We start from the raw sequence: 23910 nt of genomic DNA, 5'->3' as shown, positions 1-23910 counted from the left end.
CCTTAACTCAAAACAAAAGATATATTAAGATATATAAACAAAGCCATTAAAAACCATAAAGCGAAACCATAAATAATTACTAGCATCACGTGCGGTGTGGTCCGCACCTTATATGGAGTAATGTCTTCCATTCAAAGGCTTGCTTTATTTTAATGTAAATTAACATGTTTACAAACAGTGTAAAGCTTGTGTCGCTTGTTTTTAAGTTTTATAGCTTTGTATCTATCGTTATATCTTTGTATAGCTTTGTATCTCGGTGTTCTATTAAGTAGATAATATATTTCAGGCACAGTAAAGACAGTCTGTAAGCTAAAATTGTAAGATTGAATTAAAGTCTGTTGACAATTTTGTCTGACAATTTTGTCTTATTAAAATTTAGAATAAAGCTCTAAAAGCTCTAAATTTAGAATCGCAACTAAGCAGTTAAAGGCGGCGTTAAAACCCGTCGTCCATAATATAATTTAAATTAGCAGAATAATGTGACTAAAATATATGTTTCGGAGAAATTAATTATTGTTTATTAATACTTTCATTTCTTCGTTTTGGTAACAAGGCAAAACGCGGCGTTAAGTTCCGCCACTCAATACGCAAAGCCTCAAAAATTAATTTCAGAAAATAGAGAATGAATTAGGTTCCTTCAGCCTATCCTGCTAAATGCGGGATATAGCGTGAAGCTAAAACAAATATATGTAAATGAGATATATAATTTAAAATATCATCATAGTTAATTCAATAAGTAATTATCTTTAACCAAAACTCTACCGTCTTTACAAGTATAGTTACTCACGTTTGTTTGTATGAAAATTGTATTTAGCAATGTTTGAATATTTAGTCATAATAGATCATTGTGACACTGTTTTAGCTTTAGCTTAGGAAAACTGTTAAGAGAGTGCGACGACCTGCTTTTAACACAGCATAATGAGAAATCAATTTTGTAAAACATTTGCCAATCAAAATTTTGTAATTTAATAGTTATTGCTATATTATTTCGTTTAAACAGTTCCAATTCTCTTTTTTTTTTGCTGTATTGGCTATAGTTATTTTATAGAGCGGTTTTCAATTCAATCATAATTTTAACTTTATTTATCATCTTTTACAGTTTCTTAAATACAAGTTACAAGTTAGTTAGTTTCCTATGACATACAATATAAGGGTCTTCAAAACCCGAGTGAATAGGTATCTGCTAGGCAAGCGTGCCACACCGTAGATCGCATCAACGCTCACCAGATAGACTGGGATCCGGCCGTTGAATCCTGCATAAACGAGTTTTCTTAATTAAACCTATATTAATGAATAATACATGATTAGTAGAACAGATTACACCTGGGTTGCCTGGAAGAATCCTGCCGCAATCACCTTTAATTTCATTTTTTCGTAACTCGTTTTTGGAGATAATTGCACCAATACGTTTTTTATATGAATCGCACATCATTTGAAAGATAATCGCATAAGGAATTGGAAAATTAAGGGTTGCCAGCTCTCAGTCTGCCGCAAGTCTAGGGTTGCCTGGTTTAAAGATGTCACTAAATGTTAATAATTTGCACTCATGTGTTTTTTTAATGAATTATATATCAAATTAAAGCTTATTTTTTTCTGAACACTATAAAACAGGGTTGCCTGGAAAATTCCTGCCGCAAACTGGGGTTGCCAGCGTTTGAAATATTTTATTCCGGTTCCGTTTGACTATGAGAATAGACGATGAAATGCGCGGTCTGCCCCATGTTTTAAAGTAAAATATTATATAATAGAAGGTCAATCTTAAAATCAATGTTTATTCTAATTGTTCACCTGTTAAATGATGATTTTAATCATATTAAGTACACGTAGAAAACTATTTAAAGATGAAATCATCCTTATTTTTCAAGTAAAATAATGAATGTATAATATTGAGTCTTTGCAAAATCTATTTTCTAAATACTAATATTTATTTAAATTACCATTTTGAAACAACTAAAATATTTTATTAAATAAATGTTTACAAATATCGATCTACTATAAGCTATTAATATACATACATATACATCATGTTTCCTTAATATAATGAAGGGTGACCATTATTGCGGATATTTTTTAAATTAATTATATTGAAAAATATATTTCAATGAACTCTCTGTCTCTCTCTCTCTCTCTCTCTCTTCATCCTCTACTTGTTTGATTTGACAACGCTTGCCGCAACTTTTTTTTTCTCACGCAACTTTTAATAATTTGCATAGGAAAAAAAAATATATATATAATAGAATTATAATAAACAAAACTAAGTTAGCAAAGATTAATTCCAAGAAAATTCGGCAGTAATGCCGACTAATAAACGCTATTTACGATTTATGACCAGGAGTCGGCAAATATCAATTAGTTAGTTCGCTATTTTTTACTATAGATAAACATTTTGCAGCGCGAAACAAAGCAAACCACATGCAATAAAATTATTTTCGAAGATGTATTGTTTCTAAATGCAATAAAAGGGCAGATGGCCAAATGAGTTGTTTTTGAGCATATTACTTAGTTACTTACCTTTCGTTTTAGAGTAAAGACGTTTTTACTTGACAAAAATGAAGATGTGTTTTTTGTGCGGCCGGAGTGAAAATGTGATAGAATTTAACGAGGAATCTCTCCAAAAGTGTAAAATTATGCTATTGTTTCGCCAAAAAATGAATTTTAAATACAGTGACATTTTTTTTAATAGTGACACAATGCACGGTTATCATTTACAGTGTTACAAAAAGTTCATTGTTTTAAAACAAAAATATAAAGAAGTATTTTTTAATTATTTTCTAATGCAAAACGTAAGTATACTTTAATGTTTAATATTATATATTTTTATCTATGTAAATAACTTCTAATACAGAATAAAATCTAGACAATTGTGGCAGTGGGATAGTTGCCTCAGTTTTGATTACACTAAGTTAGGGACGTTAGGAGTGATTGTGCTTTATTATAATTATAAGAACAATTCTTTCAGACCTAAATGCCTTAAAAACTATCAGCATAAACGGACAAGTTCTTGCTAGTGAAATTTTTTATTTATAATTTTTTAATAGTTATTATTAGTTGAATAGTTTTTCTTGGAATTAATCTTTGCTAACTTAGTTTTGTTTATTATAATTCTATTATATATATATTTTTTTTTCCTATGCAAATTATTAAAAGTTGCGTGAGAAAAAAAAAGTTGCGGCAAGCGTTGTCAAATCAAACAAGTAGAGGATGAAGAGAGAGAGAGAGAGAGAGAGACAGAGAGTTCATTGAAATATATTTTTCAATATAATTAATTTAAAAAATATCCGCAATAATGGTCACCCTTCATTATATTAAGGAAACATGATGTATATGTATGTATATTAATAGCTTATAGTAGATCGATATTTGTAAACATTTATTTAATAAAATATTTTAGTTGTTTCAAAATGGTAATTTAAATAAATATTAGTATTTAGAAAATAGATTTTGCAAAGACTCAATATTATACATTCATTATTTTACTTGAAAAATAAGGATGATTTCATCTTTAAATAGTTTTCTACGTGTACTTAATATGATTAAAATCATCATTTAACAGGTGAACAATTAGAATAAACATTGATTTTAAGATTGACCTTCTATTATATAATATTTTACTTTAAAACATGGGGCAGACCGCGCATTTCATCGTCTATTCTCATAGTCAAACGGAACCGGAATAAAATATTTCAAACGCTGGCAACCCCAGTTTGCGGCAGGAATTTTCCAGGCAACCCTGTTTTATAGTGTTCAGAAAAAAATAAGCTTTAATTTGATATATAATTCATTAAAAAAACACATGAGTGCAAATTATTAACATTTAGTGACATCTTTAAACCAGGCAACCCTAGACTTGCGGCAGACTGAGAGCTGGCAACCCTTAATTTTCCAATTCCTTATGCGATTATCTTTCAAATGATGTGCGATTCATATAAAAAACGTATTGGTGCAATTATCTCCAAAAACGAGTTACGAAAAAATGAAATTAAAGGTGATTGCGGCAGGATTCTTCCAGGCAACCCAGGTGTAATCTGTTCTACTAATCATGTATTATTCATTAATATAGGTTTAATTAAGAAAACTCGTTTATGCAGGATTCAACGGCCGGATCCCAGGGTAAGACTTGATGCGGTCAAACGCAAGCCTATTCAATATTAAAAAAAAAGTTTTTAAGGTTAGGTTATCTATGCAGTTAGTGCCATTTTTGTGGAGGGTAATGTATCACTAAAAGTTTGATAAAATTTTCAATAAATAATTAAAAATATTTTAGAAATTATTATGATTTATTATGACGATTGTGGGTTCAATCCCCACTCGGGGGAATGACTTATTATTTATTAATATTTTCATTTCGCCGCTCTGGCACCAAGGCAAAAGCCCAGCGTTGAGTTCCGACTCTCAACACGGAATGCCTCGACAAATTCGACGGAAAGTGGAGAACAGAGTGCTTTTAATACTTGGTTGATGCCCTGCCTATCCTGCTATATGCGGGATCCAGCGTGAAGCAGCGTATTAAACTACAAATATATTTCTGTTCGTAAAAAAAAATATAAAAAAATATAAAATATTTTATATGTTTTGTATGACTTAATAATTTTTTATATGCGTTAAGTAAGATAACGAGTCTAAATTGTATAATTCAATAACTCTTTAAGTAGTTATGAGTCGCTTTTACACGAACTTTTAAAAACCAATAAACTTCGAGGTAAATTCGTAATATTTTGGGCGTCAAGTAAAAAATATAGGGTCAAGTCCTTTAGTTAAGGAAATCGAGTTAACTTTCCGATAAATTTGACCTTAAAATTTTTATAATAATTAACTTTATTCGAACGGAAACTCATGTGGAGGACAAATGGAGCTTATTGTTGTCACATTCCTCCGTTCTCTCATTTTATTTACATTATAAATATATGAACAAAATTTTTGACATTTAAAAATATCATTCCACACGTATTAAAGAAAAACACTTTTGTAGAAAACATATAAATATTTGAACGTAGCGGAAACCTGTACCTCTTGGAGACTATCCAATAGATCTGACCACTAAGCCATAGGTTCAGAACGTTTATACTAAACGAAGAACACAAAACAAAAAATATGCAAAGATCTTAAAAATCTGATTGCACCTATCCAAGTTTTTAACTATTCACATTAACTGATGAGTGGTTTCAGGACGGCGTTATCCTATTACCAGAGCGACAATATAAAAATAGTTAATTGACCCGAGTGGGAATCGAACCCACGGTCGTTGCATCTACAGCGCACGACGGCCACGACTAGTTTACATATGAATATCTAAAAAAGTACGTATAAATGCTAGTCGTGTTGATTTTTACTGCCTTTACTCAATTTCATATAAAAAAACTTGGCACAGCCGAGGTGTAAATTGAACAACTCGTTTTTCGGTTAAATAACACGCAAGAAAAGTCCTTTCGTGACCAAAAGGCCTAATGAAGGCCAACCAGTTACATAATTTTATTAATATCGATTTTTTTCGATTGGAATTCTTTAAAACACCTAAATTGTTCTTTAAAGCTACTATTAAATTATAAAGGCGTAATAAATTATCTGTAGACGTAGGCAGGGGAAGCCTAATGTAAAGACACTCTAATCCTCACTTTCCGTTGAAAGCATATTGAGTGGCGGAACAAACAGAGCGAAGAAATGGAAATATTTAAATATTTAATGTCCTCGAGTGAGAATCAAACCTACAACCTGTCGTATTTACGTACGTACGTCTCGTGCCTACTCTACGGCTTGCCTTAATAACAATCTTTTCTTTAATATTAATAATGCCCAAGGCTAACGAAAATTAGGTTGTTCAAGATTTCTATAGCGATGCAGCTCCATTTTCCTTAAAAATACCTTGAAAGTTGGAACAATGTGATAATAATGAATAAATTAACAAGTTATTATAAAAACGATAGCAATAGAAAATTATATCATCGAAGGTACAATACTGTTTGATAAAGTTCAAAGTCAAAAGAGATTTATATAAAAAAATCCAAAATTAAATTAATAATAAAATAAAAATTATCCTTACTCTAGCTCTAGCTCTAGCGATATATCAGTTCTCTATATTCCAATAAAATAAATAACTTATTATTTTTCTATATAATTAGATAAAATACTTTTGAGTTAAGATTTTGCTTTCCAGTTTAATGGAAAATACAGTTCTGCATAAAGCAGGTTAAGCTGAAATTTGAAAATAAATTTATGTATGTATATAAACACAGTAAACTTATTGTCTAAGTCACTCCGTTCTCTGGTTATCATTCAAATTAGAGGCATTGCCTCCACCACCTTTGGTGGAACTCAACGTCCACTTCGACAGACTATTTTTTTGATTATATTATTGTTGTTGGATAATGTTAAATTACAATAAAAAATAAATGTACTAACAGAAAAACTAGTAAATAAAATAATAATAAAATAAAAGTTAAATCAGCTTCACGCTGCATTCCGCACACAGCAGGGTAGGCAGAGGGAACCTAGTGTTAAGACAGTGGCAGAACTCAACATAATAAAATAAATAATAAATTATAAAATAAATATAAAAAGCATAATATTTCATTAATTTTGACAATTCTTTTGCTACATTAATGACTTTTAGTGTATTCAAGATTATCGCAAAAAATGCTAATTATTTATTTCAACACAATTACTAATTATGTTGAAAGATTAGCATTTTATTTTTTAAAAGAAATTAATGATTAAGTTTAAATAGAATTAACAATTAATTTGTCGCAAAATTTTCAAGTTCAAACGTAATTATATTTTAAGTCACATTTTAAAACTACTATTTTTTTCTATAGCTTAGCGACGTAAATTGCAAAAATTAATAAAAAATAAGCAAAGTATAATTATTGTAGGTACAAAAATGAGATACAAATCCATTAACATACCAAAAACATCACCTAACGAACTAAACAATGTACATTTTTTATATATTTGTATATATGTATTAGTATTCTAAGTCTTAATAGAACAGATGACATATCTATCATAATATACTGTAGTAAGGTAAATAACCGCTTTTAAAACATACAAAAAAAAATCACATAAATAATAATTAAATACAATATGATAATATATAACTAGAATATAAGAAAAAACTGATTTTCATACATACTGGCCATGACCTCAAAAACTACAAGCCATTTGCAAATTAGCTAACGAAAATCTATGATAAATATATTAAGGAAAAAAACTGATAGCTACATAATGTTTTAGATAAAGTAATAATTTTATCGTTAGACTAGCTGTCACCAGCGACTTTGCCTTCGTAGGAATAAAAACTAAGAATTGTGAATGACTGATTCTAAATTACATCGAAACATTCTACGTGGTACTCCTATATAGCCAACTAGCGATACAAATGCGGCTTCACCCGCTTAAACTTATAGTTATATACTGCCTATGTAATATACTGAGTTATAAGCTATGTTACTGCAAAATTTGATCTATATCAGGATGCTAAATGCAGGATACACAGTGAAGCTATAAAAAATAAAATAAAACAAAACAGTAACAGACCTTAAGCAAAAGCTAAAACACAAATATTAAATTACATAAACAAACTTAGATGCTGTAACCGTTGTTATTTATCTACATTACACTACACATAATAAATATTATACGTATTGTATATTACGAGAGTGTTACATCACTATGTTAGAAAGATAGCATTAGCGGAGATTTGCCTTTCTTTCTATAATAAAAGCTATATTTATATACGAGTATTATGAGAAACGTACCATTCAGATTAGTTAATGTTCCGAATGATTACCTATCCGAGGCCAGTTGTGGCTCAAGGCTTGTATTGGGTATTTGGGTTGTAGGTTCGTTTCCCACTCGAGGAAATGCAATATTTATATAATATAATATATCATACAGAGGCAAAACTCGGCATTATATATGCCTCCAGAATTCAGCGAAAAGTGGGGGAAAGGTTATCAAGTTCCCTCTGCCCACCATGCTACCATGCATGATAAAATAATTTATTTTTAAAGGTGACAATGTAATTAAGTTTAAACACTTAATAGTAAAAAAAAAATCCAAAAAAATTGCAAGAAAATATGAATAACTAGCGGCCCGCCCGCGGCTTCGCCTGCGTGAATTACTTTATTATTAATTTCTGTCTCCATGAGTACCTACGGCCTATAAGTGACGTCCTCTCAATTTGAGACTCCTAGCATTTGTAGTACCGAAGTTTCATACAAACTTTCAACCCCAAAAACAACCCCTTAGAAGTCGAATATTACAAATTCCCGTCTTAGCGAGCACCTGCGGCCTATAAGTAACTCCTGTGCAAAATTTCAGATTCCTAGCACTTGTAGTTTCTGAGATTTCGTGATGAGTGAGTGATTTTATATATATAGAATAAGCGGCATTTTTGGAAAGATTTATCGTATCGTATATAATTAAAAAGAATGATATAAAACTTTAAATAGTTATACTATAATGAAGAATTGTAAAAATTTACATAACACGTTCAAGTTTAATAATACTAACCAATTAATTTATAAACATTCATTTAATTTGTTAACATTATGTTACGGTGTAATTTTGAAATGAAAAAAAAAAGTTTCTTTATTATAAAAGAACTAATATACAATTTATACATATTATTAAAATGTTAGTGGGGATAATACTAGTAGAAAAAGGAAGTGATCCTACTCTTTCCTCTCCATTAAAATATATGTATTTAGAATATTTTAAAATATCATAATAAATTTCTAGTATTAAAATTATCATTTTTAACATTTTATATAGGTAAAGCAAACCAAAAAAGCATATTTTATATATAGATTTTTACATACATTGTACTTTTATAATATTTAACAGGTGTTTCGCTTGCGTCTCCGGCCGCGTGGAATTTACTGATATTGTTATTTCGTTATTCCCAGTTATTATGAGAAAAAGTAATAACATAAATTGTACCAATATTTACTCAATATAAACATTGAATATTCGTCAAGGGAACCCACTACTGTTGCGTTTACAATCAGACGGCCAAAAACCTATTATATAGCTACAAAAAATAAATGCCGAAAATAATTAATTGGAAGCAATACTTATTTAATACTTTATCGTCCCTGACAAGTTGTTATAATTAATACACAATTACGCATACATAGTGCGATACATAATAAATGAGCAAATTTGGATTTCCGGACGGAAGCGAAGCAAGATCTCCAGAAAACCTTTAGATATTAATGTATGATACTATATTTGTTCCTAATTATATTTGCCATTAATATAAATGTCAACATTATATTATTTATTGACAATTTCAATATGAAATAAGACATTTTTTTATATTTTTGCTCCAATAGAAGTAGTTGAGGCCGTTGAGAATAAATAAAATGTTTTTTAGTTTTATGCATATTGCAAAGGATACATAGTGTTAAGACACTCTGTTCCCGACAACCAAATTCGAACAGTTTTAAACTTCTTGATAATTTACACAATCTAATAAGAAATAAAAATAGTATGTATTTTATATTCAATACATTTTTTATTTTTCATCATTCAAGTGGAGAGGTTGAAGAGGTAATCATGTGAGGTAAAGTAGCTTTTGTATGGGCCGATTAAAAGCTTTTACATTCCAAGAGACCCTAAATTATTAAAATCGAACAATTTTGTTTCGTTCAGGAAACGGAAATTAATAAAAAAGTATGTATTTTATGTCTATCAATGAGAAAACGTGATTCCTTCAAGCTTATTGACATGAAAAAAATACATTTTAGTTCATTTTTTTCACAAAAGTATGTATTTTTAAGTATTATTTATTTATTATTTTTTGTAATGTGTGTGGAATACAAAGTGAAATTTAAAAAAAAATAAAGAAAATCTCATACTAGAAATGTACTATAAGTGCCTTTATACACCATAGATATACCACATAATTACACACGCTTTCACTATCGACGGGCAATTTCGTTCATAGACGATTTCGATTATGTAATATTTTTACGTACTGTTTCTTTATTATTATATTTTTCTTTATTAGTCGACATATTTAGAGTCGGTTAGGTTCCGTTTTTATTATAATATCTTTAATTTTTTTATTTTTTATAAACAGAATTAGTATGCGCTCTTGCCTCAGTACACGAGCGAAGAAATGAAAATATCAATAAAAAATAATTCATTCCCCCGAGTAGTGATCGATTTAAGACAAAGGCTTGTGCCCCACCACCACGAATGCCTCTGCTATTTCCTAGTTATGATAATATCATTGTTTTATCTAAAGATATACCTTAAATGCAAAAAATTTCTGCCACTCAACACACCTCCAGCCTGCCTCCAGAATTCGTCAGAAAGTGGGGAACGGAGTGTCTTAACACTAGGTTCCCTCTGCCTATACACCGTGCAGCTGATTTTTTTTTTCAATCATAAGCATGTCACACTGGGTTTCTATAGTCCAAAAATTCAATACTAAAATTTGATTATTGAATAAAGACTATAGTATTATAAGTGTAGGTTACCAGGACGTTATATGACCTTACGTAACGAAAGGTTTAACCTGTTTTAATGGTTTCATATTGAAAAGTGCCAAATATAGATGTTTCCGAGGTTATTATGTATATATTAATTAACATTGCAATATTAACTTAATGAATCTGATTATTATTTTTGCATTCATTTTATGTATCAGGGCAGAAAGGAACCTAGGAATGCCTTATTCTTAGTTTCCTATCATTTCGGTTCCCTATCCGGATACTTATTTCCTATGGATTTAGCGATATTAAAGAGCATACCAGATAAATCTATTTACTTGAATATTATATAGCTAAAGAGTTTGTTAAGTTGAAAGCGCTAATCTCAGGAACTATCAGTTCGAATTGAAAAATATTTTTATAGTGGATAATCTATTTATATTAAAAAATATATTTATTCTTTGGTTATATTATAAAAAAATATTCAACGTTCGTTAAGTCTCTAATATTAAATAAATAATAAACAAAACAAATATGAGCGAGCTAAAATACATTTAAAAGTAAAATGAAAACTGACTTTTATTTATTGAAATAAAACAAAATAAACAAACAAATTACTGCTTAAATAAAGCTTTACCACTTTCATTTCAAATACATTCACAACTTTTATATCAAAACAATAACATTTAATACTTAGAAATAAGAGCAGCCTGTGTTAAAATTAAGTAAATATTGCTTTAGGGGCGTTGTGACTCAGTAGAGTAACGTAAGCAGACTGTAATCGCGTTAGTTGTGGGTTTGAGTTCACTCAGAGAATTATTTATTGATGTTATCTCTGAATTAGAAATTAATTTATTAACTTCATATATAGTTAACCTAGAGTTTTTACCTGAGGCTTCGTCAGCGCGACCAAATGGAAGAGTTAAATAATCTATGACACATGACAGATGTCATAGACATGATAGTTGTCTATGACAAGACAAGTAGATATATGACGATGAATATAGCGAAAATACTCTAAGCCTAATGTATTCTAAGTTCCTGACTCTGGATGTAACTTCAAACGCCAGCACAAAGGGCTATATCGAAGAAAAATACGAAATATGACATAGTCTTCCTGTGTGAATGGACTATCCCATACATTTTGTATTACGGTACATCCATACCTATATCCATACCTATATTATAAATTCGAAAGTAACTCTGTCTGTCTGTCTGTCTGTCTTTTACGCAATCAGGGCCAAACCGCTAATTTAATTGTGATAAAATACTCATATAGAGATACTTGAGGGTCTCGGGATGAACATGGGATACTTTTTTTTTCTCATATTTGTAATATTATCGAAATATACCATTATATTAAAATACTTATTAATTTGACATGCAATTTATTCTGCCATGTCAATAACAACCGTCGCTGAGCGACCGTTGCTAAGCAACGATTTGCAAAGTTTGTTGTTGGAAAACGTCACCCAAAATGAGCTTGCTTAACGCATCTCTCTATTGAAAACTGAAAATAGTTTCATAAATATATTTAATAAATATTAGTATAGTTCAAGCGGGCGTAGCCGCGTTCGGGTCCACTAGTATTTCCATATATTAAGTATCTAGGTGTAGTAGTACCTACACCTAGATACTTTCCAACTACTTACAATGTTATTTACTTAAGGCTTATATTAAAAGGTGCTTTTATAGTTTAAGTAAAACTAAAATCATGTAACAGCCGCTAGCAATGACCAATCACTACCAAGGAGACATTACCACTTCCTTATATCCCACTATAAAGTGGACCATTTAATCTGATTAAAAAATCATGTCATATTTTTATAATATACTAATTATATATTGAAATAATACAGTAATTGTTATTATTAAGAGCTTTAAGTAAATGTTGTTTAAGATTTTTGTATTCATTACTAAGTAAGGTTATTTATTTAACTAGGAATTTTATCTTGGTTCTGTATAAATAAAAATATTATTTATTCGTATATGTTTTTTTCAATAACTTAATAGTAATACACTCCGTGCCTCGTCATTCTATTAGGATGAGGAAATTAAAATAACCCATTCCCCTGAGTGGGAATTGAACCCATAACCATGACGTTGGCAGTCAGAAGCTGTGTATTGCTATTTTTTAACTGAACAGTAAAATTTTTAAGTAGAATGACAATTAAATACTTTCATACATTATATATATATTCTAGATTTGCCTTTAGATATGAAACCAGTGTCAAAGTAATGTAGTTGAAATAATAAATTCAAACGAAACTCGTTTAAAGTTCATAGTACGCTCATTTTTAAGGTTCCGTACGCAAAGTGTAAAGCGAGACCTTCTTATTCAGATTCTGTCTGTCTATCTGTCACTGTATATTATGAACCATTATAGTTAGATTACAGTTACAGTTGATTTTTTATATAATTAATAGTGACCTAGGTGTGCGAGTCCAACTCGGACTTGGCAGGTTTTTTTTTATTCTCGTAGAAAATTTCAAGCAAAATTACCGTAAAGCCTGTTCTTTCTATTTTTCACTTTTCGTCTGTATACGAAAATTTCTACGGGGACGGAAAAACAGGAATATACGTTTTAAAGTGTTATTACTTACAAACTTTCTATTTATACAATTTTAACATAAATACAAGATTCCAAAAAAAAAAGAACATCCCAATATTATTATTATTTTTTTATATATTTTATTATATTATAGTCACGAATTATTAAAAGGCGAATATTTATTCATATACATAATAAATGCAATCTTCATATAAAAGATTCAAATGTTGATTTCACATTTTATAATCTTACAAGAAATGTTTATTGCCAAAACCATTGTTCGCCTAAAGCCGCGACCGTGACCGTAGTGAGAGTACACTTTCGCTATACTTCCGTAACAAAAACTAATATAATATCAACTTTAAAACCTATGTAATAAGATTCAAAATACTATGAACTCGCCAAATCAGGATATAAATTCATATAAATTAAAAAAATAATCTTTATTTATATGTATTTATGTTACAAATTAAAATAACATATTTTTTTTATTTAATTCACATATAAAATATGTTAATACTGACATTACATGTATTATGAGAAAGGTCGTGTTATATCAACTATACGTAATTGGTTTCGGTGACATATACAGGTTTTTTTTTATATATTTCCATACAAACAGTAATAAGGCCGTTCTGGTACAGTGGCACAAGGGTGTGACTGTGGCGGGTTCGATCCCAACTCGATAGAATGAATGAATGATGAGATGAGCTCGACGTTGAGTTTCATGACTCAAAGCGGAAAGTGGGGAACGAAGACAGACAGAACACTAGGTTCCCTCTGCTTAACCTGCTGTATGCGAGATATTACGTGAAACTGATTTATTTCACAATTTTTAAAAGTAATGGCTTAAATCTTATATTATAGAGCCGTTAAGGGTTTGTAAGTACCCTAATGGCAATATTTAACGTTTTCCCTTACGATGCAAAAAATATAATCCTGACCTAAAACTGTTACGCAATTCTATTAGGCAATTTTAGAAGGTTACTATTAAAATTTATATATATATTAATAAATGATTATTAATATAAACTGGTTAAAATAATACAAAAGAATAAAGCGAACAATACAAACTACTTCACTTAAGTGATTAAACTTGTTAAAATTTAAATCAACGTAATAAAATACAGTTACATATTTTTACGAGAATTTAATATTATAATAAATTTATCATTATATACAAATGTATAAATGTTAAATAAAAAAATAAAAATAAGTGTTAAATAACTGTATTCCGTACCGTTCTGCTATTATTATATTTTCTAGTGCTCGAAAATTAATGTCATTTCGTTAGTTTTCTCTAAACTTTGTTTTGTCCGTGGCTTTGCCTGCTTGGACATAGTCCATATTTTTCAGTTTATATAAATATTATTTTAGTATAACTAAAATAATATTTATATAAACTGAAAAATAATATATGTTTATAAATCTTAAAATAGTTCAGTCTACTAGTGAAAACCAAATCAAAACCCTCTCCATGCAAAATCTAAGTGAAGGTACATCTTCTGTTATAAAGAATTGCTAAAAGGATGATTTTAAATTGCTTTTTTCATTAATTTATCATTTCTCTCATAGTTAATTACGATGTCTGAGATATCCAAAACAAATTAAGCATTTAAAAAGTGACTTGAAGCATATTTTTTACTGTCATAAGCGTACGAACGGAAGTAGGTAATTAAAATTCACTTAGAAGCAGATAAAGCTTAAGAATTTTAAATACCAATTTCATAAATATACAAACTCGAAATTTGAATTAGAGAATCGATGTGACATAACTCGGAATAGATAATAATAATCGATGTGAGTAATTTGGTTAATATCATTTATTTAATAAATATAATTATTTTAAATATATTTATGTGTACGTAGCAATATTTACTTATTAATTCGCCTGCTTGTTATATTTTAAGTATAATTATTGACAGCATTGCCATCCCTTTTTTCCAGATACTTGAGGAGATATTTGTCGCATTACTTGTCAAATTACGTAACAGATAAAAAATGGCAACTCAAAAATAGTTTTAATTGAAGCAGGGGAGAGCAAAAATAAAATAAAATTGTCTCTAAATCAAAATAACTATCGACATTGAATAAAAATATACTTATATCATTTTGCGTGTCGCCACTACGTCTCAAATATTCCTTCCAATAAATAAGGAACATATAAACATATCTATATACGACGTAAGCACCTATTGTATAATTGTGTAATGTGCTATTAGTTATTATACATTAGTGATAAGGAAATCGGAGAGCACGTGAAAGGATGTACGATTTAATTCCGTCATTAAGTCACCTTGATAATGATTAAACTACTCCAAACATTCTTAGCCATGGGGATAGATGAATATTTTAAATTTTGAATCTTTCGAGGATTTCTGTTGAGTGGAGAAGCTCAACGCCGAGTTTTTGCTAGTTTAATGATTAATCATTATGCATTTTTCTAAAAATGATACAATTGTAATAAAAAATAATAAATTAATGTATGACTATGTTCAGAGATAGGAAGTATTTGTATCATCATTTATTATATTTAGTATACTGAATCTGTGTAAAATTTAAATAAAGATAAAACCATTTTATATATTAAATACTAATATAGTATAAATTATTCTTAAAAACGGCCAAATTTTGCATTTTTATATACATACATATCAGCAAAAGACACGTTTTTTTTTCACTTGTTTTAAATCTATTGACTATTAATTGACTTTAAGTTCTCTAATATTTGCCGCTTTTACTTCTACAATTACTAGATTATTGTTATAATTCATTTTATTCTCCCTTATTATTTATGTAATTGTGTCAGAGAACAGATGAAATACTGAAATTAGCTGATCCGTTAGCCATTTATTTTTTCGCTTTTTGCTGCCTACATTATCAGTAATATTTTTTTAATGCGATAATATTCAAAAGGTTTCACATAGAGACACATCACTATGTGTAGGCCTGATTATATGGTTTCACGACAACTGAGTACATCATTTCACTGACGGGAAAAGTAAACTTAGAGTATCTGTAAAAAGATATTATTCAAAAGAAAAGAAAAATATTCAAAGTAAATTAATAATGTTAAAATTTTTGTTCAGATATAATTTAAGATTGTATATATGTTACGCGTGGTTTATACGTATTTCTTCACACGTTACAATTATATAACAAGCTAGTTAACAACCGCACAGATGCCTTAAAAGATAAATAAAATTATTTACAAACAATGAAAGACTGTCCACTCTCACTCTTCTGCGTAGAATAGTTAAAAAATTTAAAAAACCTTACATTTTAGTAATGTTTTTGTTTATTTTATCGTAAAATGTCGTTATTTAAAAATGTCAGTTTATTAAAAACAAAAAGCCAATTATATTTAAAAAAACTGTCTCTTTTTTTTCATTTTTTGAATCTAATAATACTACAGACATATGGCCCGTGCCCTCATTTTCCATATCATAATTTTTTTTACAAGTTTTGTTACAAAAAAAATTTTTGTCTTTTTTAAAATATTTACAAATAAAAATATTTTAAAAAAGACAAAAGTTACATAATATACCGACGATTCCTATAAGACTTAAAGATATTATTTTATCAATACTACAAAATGCATAACATGTAAAATGTATTATTATACAGGTTACGCTGTATAACGCATATAGCAGGGTACGCAGAAGCAACCTAGTCGTGAGACAAAACACACCTTTCCCCACTTTCCGTCGAATTTTCGAAACATCACGTGTTAAGTGGCGGAACCCAACCCGGCGCCTTACATTGAGCAACAAAATGAAAATGTTAATAAATAAAAATTAATTTCTCTAAGTGGGAATCGTACACACAATCATCGCGTTTAATCACTGCGCCGCGACATCCTCTATTATTATTAGCAATAGCTACCAAACAACAATTTGAAATTAAATTTAAATGTCAAATTCAATTTATTGATAATTTAATATACGCTAAACGCATATAAGTTTATACATAAAAAATATAATAAAATAACTTACCATCTTCAAAATATATATTTAACACTGGCAACACTTATATTTTTAACACAAAACACAATTCACTACAGCGCCATTAACTACGGAATGCACTTGCTCTCGTCTCGATTCTGCAAAAAAAAAAACACAACTTAGTGAAAGTGAACGTGGCGTTGATTTTGGCAGAGTTAGGCGCCAATTTTTATTGTAACGTTATATAGTAACCGTTGGTTAACAGTTTTTATAAACAAATAGATGACATTACTGTTTAATTTTTTTTTATCTATTTAAAATCAACTGGTAGTTCTGGGCGTTTTCCGTTTGGTTCGAAAAGCTTCAATATGTAAGAAAACAAGCCATTTAATACCTTTTGATTCCCTTGAATGTAATAGTTTAAATAATAATATTTAAATAATTCCAGCTGAATGAAAAGGGAATGTCTTAATGGTAGGTTTCCTCTACGTGCGGGATACAATGTGAAGCTAATAAAAAATAGTCGTAACTTAAATCTTTTTAATTAAAATTGTATATATATAGACTGACTTTTAACCAACACACTAAACTAAGTATTAGTCACTCTCATGCTTTTATAGACACCATAACAACTACATTATATGTGTTATAATTATACTCAAAAATATATATATAATTATACTTTTATATTCTGTATGAAAGAAAAAAATATGTTTTACAAGCACAGATTTGCCACAGAACTAGAAATTTGCAGATTATAATGAATTAAAATAACAATTTAGCATCATAAACTTCAAGATCTTTGAAAAGATAAAGTTAACATTTATAAAAAACGAGGTTAATTTTATACTTTTGTTCTCGATACCTGAATTTTACTTTCCATTTCAAACATTACGTAAAATTAATTATTACATTCGTAAACATCCGACGCTTACACAAAATTTGCTTTAAAACATATTATTTATTAAATGTTAAATTATTTATGAGACATAAATGATGACACCCATTCGTTCATAAAAAATTAAATATTTAATTGATAGTTTTATCACTATTTTCGCTGCTACTTTATTTTGGCGTATCTCTCCTTTTGGGACAGGATCATTTGTTCATATGAATGAAATACTTTAGGAACCGAGAGTTTCACCTATTTCAGCTAAGCAAAACATAAAGAAATCAATACAACAAACGCTCTTAAAAGAACATCGAATCTAGAACTATTGACAGAGAGATTCTCTAACTGAGCTATAATGGTCGTATATTAGAAGGACAATCACAAACTAAAAATATTTTAAATTGTCAAAGAGAATGTGGAAGAAAATAGGACCACGTACATATACGTAATCAAAAGCGGTGTCAGTATGTCGCGGCATTACGCGTTTATTTGCACCCAGTTAAATATACACACCATGTATAAGCATAGCGTACATAACTTACATCAAGTAATTTTTTTTCAGCTTCAGCCTGTATCCTGCATGACGCAGGGTAGGCAGAGGAAACCTAGTGCCTACCTAAGACTCTACGTTCTCCATTTTCGGTCACTTTTTCTGGAGGCATAGCATGTTGCCTTATTATTAAAGACTCAACGTTATGATATAATTAAAAACTTAACCTATTTTACAACCAATATTTCTTAACAACGAGCCTTGTAAAATTTAAATAAGCTCCGACTGTTAATCCTAATGAATTATTGTTGGTTTCTTTTTAATCTTTTTAGTTTAATCAGTATTTTTTATATAGGTAAATATTTATTTAATTTCATCTCATATAAAAACTGAATAAAGAAAAAAAATATTGAAGTAAAAACAAACATAAAGCCGAATTAACCTCCTCCTTTGTGTATTCAATTAAAAAAATAAAAAATTAAAAATCATAACTAATAATAATAATATACTTTTAGGCGCTTTTAAAAGCCGGACGTATAAAATTCAATAAATGTACACGAAGCCTTACAATGTGAAAACACTTTAGTATATGAACTTGAAAGGTGTTATACAATCTTTATTTGCGTACAATTATATTTTAGTGAAAATAACACGTTTACTAGTTACTTGTATTTTGAAACTACTTGCACAAACATACATATTAAATACATAGTAAATACATAGTTTAGTATTATATATTATAATATTAAACTATACATATAATATATATGTTTGTATGAGTCTAATATCAACAATTTTAGGTGTAGATATATTTGTACTATCTCGATTGTATCTACAGTATGGTACAATTGCACGTGATCTTTAAAAGTAATGGTCAATAATTCTCCAGAGTTTGCTGGAAAGTGGAGAATGGAAGTTCTTAATGGGAATCTGTTACCTGAATTCTGTCCCATTAAGAACTTGCGTTCCCCACGTGTCTTAACACTAGGTTCCCTCTGTCTACTGATACAGCGTGATATTAAAAAAAAGTGTTTTAATTTGATGAAAATGGGAACCTAGTACACACTATTTCCCGTTTTGCACTGAATTCTGTAGGCATTGCCCGTTGAATGGCGGAACTCAACGCCGCGCTTCATCTCGACATTAGAGCAAAGAAATGAAAATAAAAATTTAACTAAATATTTTATTTCTTCAAGGGATCGAACCCAAAACCTTACATCAACGCTCTTGTGCCCCTGCACCACGACTGGCCTCAAACTGCAACTACTAAGGAGTTTGTATATCTGTTGACTTTACAAGATAACTAGACGTGCATTAAAATCCGTTTCAATATAATTGAAAAGTAAATTTATTTAAGAGGACATTGGCATCTTCATATATAAACATGTTAATTTGAATATCATTCACATATACCAGTAACCAACGTAATACCGACAAATATGAAGTAATTCTGCTTTTTTTAGCGTGACGATGTATCCCGCTCACAATAGAGTAGGCAGAGGAACCTAGTGTTAAGACACTCTGTTCTCCATTTTCCGTCGATTTGCGGAGGCGTTGCGTGTTGAGCCGCGGAACTCAACACCGCGCTTCACATCGTTACCAGAGGCGAAATAAAATATAAAAATATCAAAGTTGTTAAAAATAAAAAAATCCACACAAATATATTCTCATAGATAAATTTTATATATTCATTCTTATTAAATGAAAGATTTGCAAAGCCCACTTTAAAAGCGGTAATAGATAATTTATGCATTAATTAAATATTGCTCTATCAAGTTTCAATTTCAAGGTTGCCTTTGAAACTTTTGAAGTCCACTCGGGTTGTTTATTAAAAGTTTAATGAAAGGACGAAACGATGAGATTGTGAATCTTTAATTAGTTGTAGTCTAGAACTTCCTTATGTTTAGGAAATGCCTTTTTATTTTAGAAAAATCTTTTTATTTTCTATTTTTTTGAGAACATTTAGTGTTAAGATACGTGTTATCTTTCCAATGTCAACACGATGTGATGAATAACGGAATTCAATAGCAAAAATGACAAAATAAAGTAATAATTAGTAATTTGTACTGAAAAATATATTTTAGATTTATTATAATACTGCAACAAAGAAATATGCAGTTTCTATAGATAATTGTAATGACATTTGCCTGTATACCCCACTAACAACCTTATTAAATGAAACCTAGGTTTTAGTATATAAAGGTTTAGTAATTCGAGGTAAAAACTTGTTGTGACATGACGAAACTAATTGAAAGCTTTGATCAGATCCTTTGAGATTATACTGCGATTTTCTGCGTATATAGAGGAAACAAAATTAAAATAAGCGAAATCGAACTGCAATTTCATCCACAATTCAACAGAAATATTGTGTAAATAACCATAAGTGTTTATATGATTATTTGATTAAAAATTATTTTTGTTACTTCTTGCCACTAGAGGACGGAGTACGGAGTGTCTTAACACAAGGTTCCTTCTACCTACCCTGCTGTGTGCGTGACGCTAAAACTGTCTATATTTTAGTAAGTACATACTACCAATATATATTTTTTATTTTAAAATAATTTGTTTTTCTTCTTTGTTTATTTTTTATTATTAAAGAAAAGAAAAAGTGGTTACTATTAAATATTGTGATATAAATAGCCCTAAGATACAGAAGTTACTCCAACTTAGAAAACATAGTAATCTAACACCTTACTTTCCATTTATATCTAACTTGAACGTCTAACACTACTTTTCTATTATTCTACCACAAACATTGTAAATATCTTTAGTTTACATCTTCAACAGTAAATCGAACCTTAGACCTATGAAGTTCCACAAAAATCATTTAATATAAAGGCTCTATCGATACGGCACGAGACGTAACAAGACAAACCCGTTATATCCGTCGCACTTCCTGCTCTTTCCTAGGGTACTAGAGCGGTAAGGCGAGCTTATGCAATGGACGATTATGCATTATAACTATTACATAATACTTTGGTAAATCATCTTTCAAAGCTTTTATAGTTTTTGCAATGTCTCATCCAATACCATGACTTTTTTAATTAAAAATAATGTAAGCTTAAAAGTAAGAGAAATAAATGTAAATACTCACGAGTACGAAGCAAAAATAAAAAAACAACTCACAGATTTCTGAACTGGCAAAATAGTTCTTTTCACAGATATTTTAATATACATTGGCATTGCATGTTGAGTGAAAGAACTCAACGCTCTACGCTCTTTATCAAAGTGAGAAAATGAAAATATTAAATATTTAATTTCCTTGAGTGGGAATCGAACCCACACAGTGGCACGCTTGTGCCGGTGCGCCACAAAAGGCCCCCTACTACTAGGTAAATAATATGTAGATATATTCAAACGTTATAAAATTCTAAATACTCACGAATTTTCATATATAAAAAAAATACTAAGATTTTCTGGAACATAAAACCTTATTGCCGATTAATTTCCAATAAAACAAAGTTTGGGCTGCCGTTTGGGATCACGGTCACGTCTTGAGATTCCATCAAAAGTTTGTGCCCTATATTGTCTGCTAATATTAGTTTTTCTAACATAAATTGATAGAGTTGAATTCGTTATTTAAAACAAACACATGCTTGAAATAGGGCTCTTCGAATAAATTAAAATAAATCTAAATTAAATCAGCTTCACGCTTATCCCGCTTACAGTATAGTAGGCAGAGGAATCCTAGTGTTAAGACACTCTATCCTTCACTTTCCGCCGAGTTTTTCGAGGCATGACAGCTTCCCAATTTTAATTTGTTCAGTAAATTTAATTTAAAGTGTTTGCGTGATTTACGTACGTTTATTCTTAACGCATCCTATTTTGCCTTCAATTATAATAACACGTTACACTGTTGTAAATGATTAGATAAAAATACAAGGATCAAATTATGCCTTGAAAAATATTAAGAATCCGTTAACCTACTACTCTAGTTCAGCATGCTTAGCGTGAACGCCATCCTAGAATAATCGTAATGCAAATAATTGTTTTGTTGTTTCTTATTCACAGTAAAGAAAACAACTGGAAATATATTTTAATTAAATATTTTTAACTGAATAAAATTTATAGAAAAAATACAACATTAAAATTTATAGAAAAATTTCAATATATAAAAAAAATACAAGAGATTTTATGCAGGAGTATATATATTATTTAAAAAAAAAGTCTCAACTATTTCTGTTTAATGTAGACATATTTATATATATTATATATATATATATATATATATATATATATATATATATATATATATATATATATATATATATATATAATTGAAATTAGTATAAAAATGTAGATCTGCACGTTATATTTTTCTTATATTACTTCATAAACAAATTCTAATTGATACAAGTGAGGAACGAAGTATCTTTTAACTTACATGAGTAAAAAAATTAAATTGAATTCATTTAAATCTAATGTTATTAAATGCGTTAAATTGTGATTAACCTAAGTAAAAAAAATGCTAAAATAAAACTTATTTTATTAATGGACTGTAATTACTTTTCGTATCTTGTTCGAATTGTGTTGAGTAATTTAAATAGAAATTTATCTGCACAAAGTAATTAATTACATCGAAATCTAGCAATTTGTAAGACCCGCTAAATGCATTAAATACGATATCGAATTACGATTCATAAAAGCTTTCTAGCAATATTTTTAATTTAATCTGCACATTTATTTCATACATTTATCTCTATATAAATTTTATTATTATTTATTTATGTCCGTTTATAATTTACACATTGGTTAATATTTCAATTATTAAAAAATTATAAATAAGAATTTTGTTTGAATATATTATTTTAAAAATAATTTGTATCACTTAAATAATTCAAAACTCACTTGATTCCGTAGCGATAAAAAAAATTAAAAAGTACGACTGCGCGTGCGTTTCCCGCGCGACTACGACGAGAATACTTCCTCTCACCACCACTACACGTGTGGCAATGATTTCTTGACGCATTTCGACCTTTTAATTGTATATTTTTTTGGTATAACTTACCCTACTTTGTATTTTTGTTATTAAATAAATAAAAACAAAAAAATATATAAATTTATAAACATTTTTCTGGACTCCCAAATTATGATTAATGTAGCTTAGCAGGATTTTTGATTTCAACAAGAAAATATTAAAGCCCATGACGACCTTTTTTTTTATTCTCCAAAATATTCGTACTGTATCCGTAAAAATATTTTATATAATAGATAGAGATATTATACTTTTATTAATTAAATTATTTTGCTAAACTGTTAAAATATCTTGTCGGCCCTCTTGTACCTAGATATTTCTTGCAAAACTAAGAAACTGCTTATGTTACAAACATAGATCCCTATAAAATAAAACAGTAGTGCATAATAAGTTAGAAATAGAAACATTGACGCTCTAGTTATCGTCAATATTAATATTTCTATTCAGAATCCGGACTCGATTTTTATTTTTCGCTATTTTTGAGGCTTCTTCGCTGAACGTCTGTCAGTCTGTATGTCACAGCCACTTTATAATATATTCGTCATCCTTCTACTAATAACACAAGGTAAGTACTACTACTATAAGAACTACGCAATAGAAACTTGGTAAATAGATGTTGGTA

At 29.1% G+C, this 23910-nt stretch overlaps 1 protein-coding gene across 1 annotated transcript in view; it reads right to left on the bottom strand.

Moving 5' to 3' along the window:
- The window catches only part of Ugt50B3 (UDP-glycosyltransferase family 50 member B3), a 31417-nt gene extending 8150 nt beyond the window's left edge, over positions 1-23267 (bottom strand). The window contains exons 1-2 of the mRNA XM_085199807.1: positions 23162-23267; positions 16983-17089 (exon numbers count right to left, since the gene is read on the bottom strand). Coding sequence (XP_085055933.1) covers positions 16983-16985 — 3 coding nt within the window. The 5' untranslated portion in view covers positions 16986-17089; positions 23162-23267. The remainder of the gene's footprint in view (positions 1-16982; positions 17090-23161) is intronic.
- Between the last annotated feature and the right edge of the window lie 643 nt (positions 23268-23910).

The sequence above is a fragment of the Heliconius melpomene genome, chromosome 16, assembly GCF_056956725.1.
Source record: "Heliconius melpomene rosina isolate 202511_hmr_F chromosome 16, ASM5695672v1, whole genome shotgun sequence".
Classification (NCBI taxonomy): Eukaryota; Metazoa; Arthropoda; class Insecta; order Lepidoptera; family Nymphalidae; genus Heliconius; species Heliconius melpomene.
Note: the sequence above shows the minus strand (reverse complement) of the source record. Positions and strands in the feature narration are given on the sequence as shown.